Below are 6,000 nucleotides of genomic sequence, written 5' to 3'. Positions count from 1 at the left end.
AAGTTATAACAGGATTTATAGGTAGAATTTAACTAGGTTGTCAGTTTGTAATTTAACATACTAAATGTTAATTTCAAACCATGTAAATAAATCATCATTGCTTTGAACAAATAACCTCCCCCAAGGAAACAAATAAAGTAATTTTGGCAGATATAAAAGTGCTTTTGTGAATTAACAAAGTCAGATGGCTGCCCCCCAAATATAGTGGTTTGAGAAGCTCATCTTCAAACATCTAGAATAGTAAAGTAATAATAGTGGTTCTTGAGTACTTCTTAGAAGTACCCAGCTCTATATTTTGAGAGTCTGAATCTTGGACTTTTAAAAAAATAGATGTTCAGTTTCATAGGCAAAGAGTTATGACATCCAAAGTAAGATAAATCTCTATTTTTGCTCAGAGACATTCTGAAAGTAATTGCTACAAAAGGACTTATGTGGACATTAGTTCTTAGAGGAGAAGCAGAAATATTCCACTGTTGCTGACCTTGGGCAGTAGTCACTGATAACATGATTTTTTTTTAATTTAAAAGAACATTGCCATCTTATTATCCCATGTTTTGAAAAAAAAAGAAAAACCCTAACATCTGATATGTATAATGTTGGTATCTGGCCTTCTATGTCATGATATTTACAACTTGTTGATAAAAAGTCTTTGAGCTGAAACATCTTACACTGAGAATTTGCAGACTAAATTTTTTAGAAAATTTAAACACTTGCCAGTAGAGGAATCCCAGGCAATCAAATTCCAGTAGATACTGAGATGTCATTAGATCTCTGCCTCTATTTAATAGGTGACAAAATGTTAATGAATCAGAAAGGAAAAATAAACTATTTTTGTTAGTCAATTCAATGAAATTGCCCAAATCATATCGTTTTCTGTTATTTTTCTTCTTGATTGATGTATTCAAGAAAACATCTAAGGGACAGAAATTATGGTATTGGGGAAAGAGGACTTGCTCTGGACTCAGAAACCTAGCATTCATGACCTACTTCTGCCACATATTCTTGCAGCTTTGGAAAATCACTTAACTTGTTGGAACTTTAGATTTTACATTATCTTTACCCTCCATCATGTAAGCAAAGATTAATTCACAAAATAGATTTCTAGACACTGTATAATTCTGACCACTGATTTTGCTCATTTCCTCTTTTCTGTCAACTTTCCATCTCCAAGTGTTTTCCAAAGCTTTTCCAGAACACATTACCAAGCCTCTGAACTTCCCTTTCTTGCCTTCCCTTAGGAGCTGGTATCTGGACAAAAATGTCCCTTCAGAGAATACCCCAAGATCATTAACCAATTTGGTGTTCATCCTTAAAGGAAAGGTTTATTTTTAACTTTAATAATAAGAGATCTTGAGTAGAAAAAATACAGGTGCTATTAACTCTTAGTTTTGTGAAGGTGAAGACTGCCTATGTCTTATTCATTGTTGTAATGAAAGGCTTAGCAAATAACCTAATATGCAATAGTTATTCAAACAATTGTTGGAGTTACTGATCTAAAATACACTTAGTTATTTAGAGACATCGAATCATAATAATTGGTCTATTTTATTGTTGATCAATGTCTTAGCTTGTTAAGGTTGCTGTAACAAAATATCAAACGCTGAATAGGTCACAAACAACAGAATTTATTCCTCACAGTTGTGAAGGCTGAGAAATCCAAAATTCAGTCACCAGAAGTTGTGGTGTTTCATAAAGACCTGCTTCCTAAAGGTGCATCTTTTTGCTATAACCTCCTATGGCCAAAGAGGCAAGGGAACTTCTCGACACATTTTTATGAGAGCAATAATTCCATGATGAGGTCTCTATCTTCATGACATGACCTGACTACCTCCCAACAACCCATCTTATGATACCATTGCCCGGTGAGTTTTCAACATAAGAATTTTGAGGGGGACATAAACATTCAGACTAGAAACAATATTCTTATAGTCCAAGCTACCACTCACTCAAACAGACTTCCACATTTATTTTCACTGGAGATGGTATAAAACAATGAACCACTGTTAATATGCCTATCTTCAGTATCTGATGTCGAATGGCTGGGATATTCAGATGAATTTGTGCACACAGCAATTCACATATACCAAAATGGCAAGTAGAAGAGTTTCAAGAGTGAGAATATGTGGCAGGCATTTCCTGAATGTCTATGTGTAATTATCTAACCTTAGCAATTTGTGATTGGGGGAAAAAAGGAAGCAGATTTCATCTATGTTTTGAGATTTTTTTGTGTATAGTTTTTGTCCTTGTAAAAAGAAAAACAAGAGGGAAAAGAGGAGAAAGGGAAAATAGAAGAAAAGGAATATTTAAGAGAAGAAAAGGAAAAAGAAAGAAGAAAAGGAGAAGGAAGAAATATCTAATGTTCAGAATTTAGTTTTATCTCAAAACCCTCATGTTAAAAATAACTTTCTATGGGTCAGTGAAGGTCGGTCAAAATAACAGTGTCTTCAACTTGTCTTTCTCTGTAAGCTGAGGCAGTCAGGCCAACAGTTAGCACTCCCTCCTACTCTTCCATCAGTCTTTTGAGTAAGTCTAGACTCTAGAGGAAATAAGCCAACAATAAAGGTTTAGCTCCAATGTAATAACATTGGAAGAGAGAGACCAATAAAAAGCTAGTTCTGCTCTCACAGCAATGGCTAGGAGAGATGCAATATAAATTCTGAGCTTGAGACATAAAGGGTATTAACTTGGTATTAACTCTTGAATGCAAATTGTGAGAAAAGCATGATCACCATCTCCTCTGTAAGCCACCTCTTTCTGGCGGGGAAACACACCCTATCCAAAGCTGAGAACCAGGAAATGAGGCTTTGACAACACAGACTGTTCCTATCTTTTTGTTTTTGTTTTCTCTTTGTTTGTTTTGTCCACTGACCCAATAAATGGGTTACTTTTCGAAGTGTCTGATGTTAAAGAATCCTTGATTGAGGAAAACAATGAAAGTGGATTTGGGAGGACTCAACAGGCTTTAAATGATTAACACTGTCAACCACCTCACTACAATGCCATTTGATAGTGAAAAGAGAACACAGACCTCTGACGGGTGCTTTGAGAGACTGAGTTAGCGAGTAAACCAGAACTGATCCGGACTGGGATGCTGCAGTCACCATCTGCTTCACACCTGTGTCAGTAACAGAGCCAAGCCAGTGTTTTGTTTTCCTACCACTCATCAGGCAGTAGCCCACAAAAATACTTTCTCATTTTATAGGTGGAAAGTGCAGCATAAAGAGAGAAAATTCCCTCAAGGTCACAAAATGAAGGTAATGCAGCCATGATAAGAAACCAAATATTCTGTCTTCTAGACTTCCCATCTTACAGGGATTCTTTGTGAGTTAGTACCTCTCATTATATCACTGATTTTAATATTAGGTTAAATGTTAGGTGGGTTTAACATTAGGTGGGTTCTAAATATTCCTTTTTTGGCAGTTTGTACAGTGGTAAAGTATGCATCACATAAAATTTACCATTTTAACTATTTTGAAGTTTACAATTCAGTGTCATTAAGCACACTCATATTGTTATGCAACCATTAACACTATTTATTGCCAAAACTTTTTCTATCTTCTCCACCTAAAACTCTGTGCCCATGACATGGTAACTTCATATCCTCTCCTTCCTCCAGCTCCTCGTAATTACTTCTGAATGTTATTTTACAGCAAAAAGAAATGTTGACTTTGAGCTTGATTTACAACCAAGAAAATGCAATTAAATGCACAAGGGGCAGGTGGGGATAGATGTAAATTCAGTACTGACTGTATGTATGTAGAAGGCTCCAGGTGAGTGTGTGTGTGCCTTTAAAAGATTTTCCTCCTCCTACACCGCCCCCTCGTAGTTCACCACTGGTTTTTCAGTCTCCTGATTTCCACAGTCCTTGGGCAATTGGTCTGCAGCTTCAGGAGCTAGTTTGTTGCTGTGGAAGCCACATTCTGAGCTGAGGAGTGGAAAGGTAACCGTTTGTTTTTAGTTTAAAAGATCTGACTAAAAGATAGATCGGTGCTCGTCTTCTGGAAAAGCCTGATTGGTAGGATTCCTCCAAAGACTCAGCCCCAAGTGCTTTATGCCATCCCCTCACTAACTTCAAAACTGCAGCTTGTGGAGAAGCACTGGAGAAAAAACTGCTGGGTTCCATCATTTCACACAAATGGCCAATTCTGGAGGTGGTGCTGTCTGCAATGGAAAACTACCCAATCACAAGAAGCAGAGTGACAGCTCACAGAATGGAAACTGTACAAAAAATGGAATAGTGAAAGAAGCCCAGGTAAGAGGCAATCCCTCCCTGACTCCGAACTACCAGACCATTTCAATATTGCTTTATAAAGCTCTTTGAAGCTGTCTTAACTGAAAGCCCTTTTTATGAAGTGTTCTGTGTTTTGACTCTCCACTTCAGCTCATTTGAAATGCTTGGCTACCAAATGGCTTAGGCGTGGGTTAACGAGAAAATTTCTTCTCTGTATAAGAGAGGGCATACATAGCCCCAAGAGCCTTCTAAATCCTGAAAATACAAAGTACCTATTTGACTTTTATTGTTTCTCAAGCAGAGGCAGAATTTCGGGGGGAGGGGGCAAAATTGTGAGTGTACAAACTTTTCAGCTAAATTTCAGTTCATCAAGAATTTATCACAGGCTACATTCATTATGCTTCGTAAGAAAAAAAGGAAGCAAACTGAACTAAAGTAAACTGAAAGTCGCTGAGATTATATGGTATGAATGGCATTTCTCCCTGTACGTGAGAAATGCCTCTCTGGATAACAGATGAATTACTTCTGATGTTTAGTGGAGCATTGTCGTAGCTTGCAGTTTGGTTTTGGGCCAGAGTCTTTCTCTGAAAGTTGACATCACAGCATTCCTTTTGAAGACACTTCAGAAAGTGTGGTTTATTGTTACATGCTGCACAGAGGAACCAAACAATCTTTTGTTTTCCCATTTGATACAATTTTTTGGCTCCTGCTAAAGCAGAACGTTTGATGGGGCTATATTGAGGAGAAGACGAAACTCAAGAAATATCGTCCGCTTATCCAAAGAGGGAGCTGGGCTCTGTGAGTTATTTGTAAAAAGGCAGTTCCCCATTTCCCACACATGCCCTGGCTCACTGCTCTGAGTAGCAGGGGTGAGCTCTCCTGCTTCAGAATCAAATTAGCATAGCCAAACAGGTAGCTTCACTGTTGGGAAATGAGAAGCTGGGCAGGGAACTTTTGCAGTCCTCCATCACTCATCCATCCTCAGAAAACCAGCATCCGCCCAGCCCAGAGGAAAGGTCAGATTGCTGTAAGATCACAAGACAGGTTGGGCTTGCTGGGAGCCAGTCCCCCAGTCAGTACATTGAATCTGTGCCTCTAGTTGGAAGAGGTGAAGGGGCAATGGGGAGGGGGCACTCTGGAGCATAGGCTGTATGTAAATAGGTTGTGGTAACCTCTTTTAAAAAGGCATGGCCCTATCCTTAAAAGTGTCTACTGAAAATCTGAGGCCTGGACTCTCCAGCTGAGGATCTGAAACCTAGTACAATATAATGAGAAAACACTGAACTCTGCCATTTGTATGAAGGCAGTCATAATAATCCATACTATTTGTCACTGTGTCAATTCAGACTATCACCAAGATGCTCCTTGTGTCTGAAATGCCTGTGACACCAGACACTTTCCTACTTGCCTTCTGAAATGTTGTGACCCTAAGGGCTCTCATTTGGGCTGAGATGCCCTCAAAACCATTCTTCTCTCTCTTTACTTACCTTGGGTTTGTAACCACTTTCTAGTGCCTGAGGGTAGACACTTAGCTGCATGGTTATAACCATTCCTAAGTAAGGACAAAAGCTAGTATCTTAAAGGTTCATTACTAAGTGCTCCTTAAGTAAAGGTCCATTACTAAGTATACTTGGATTTTTGAGGCTTCTCTGAGAGCAGTGGGAAATATCAAGGGTGCTGTTACCTTTTCCAACATCTCTTCCTGAAGGACCATCCAAAACCTACTGGCTCATAAATTTAGGTGTTACTAAGTTGGAATTGGCAACCAC

The 6,000-nt window shown here is 38.5% G+C and overlaps 1 protein-coding gene across 1 annotated transcript in view; it reads left to right on the top strand.

Moving 5' to 3' along the window:
• Positions 1-3,878: 3,878 nt before the first annotated feature.
• The window catches only part of SPTLC3 (serine palmitoyltransferase long chain base subunit 3), a 140,859-nt gene continuing 138,737 nt past the window's right edge, over positions 3,879-6,000 (top strand). Inside the window, exon 1 of the mRNA XM_037129276.2 lies at positions 3,879-4,252. Within this exon, the coding sequence (XP_036985171.1) occupies positions 4,136-4,252 (117 nt within the window). The 5' untranslated portion in view covers positions 3,879-4,135. The remainder of the gene's footprint in view (positions 4,253-6,000) is intronic.

Source organism: Artibeus jamaicensis, unplaced genomic scaffold (genome assembly GCF_021234435.1).
Source record: "Artibeus jamaicensis isolate MK-2021 breed Jamaican fruit bat unplaced genomic scaffold, CSHL_Jam_final contig_685, whole genome shotgun sequence".
Taxonomy (NCBI): Eukaryota; Metazoa; Chordata; class Mammalia; order Chiroptera; family Phyllostomidae; genus Artibeus; species Artibeus jamaicensis.
Note: the sequence above shows the minus strand (reverse complement) of the source record. Positions and strands in the feature narration are given on the sequence as shown.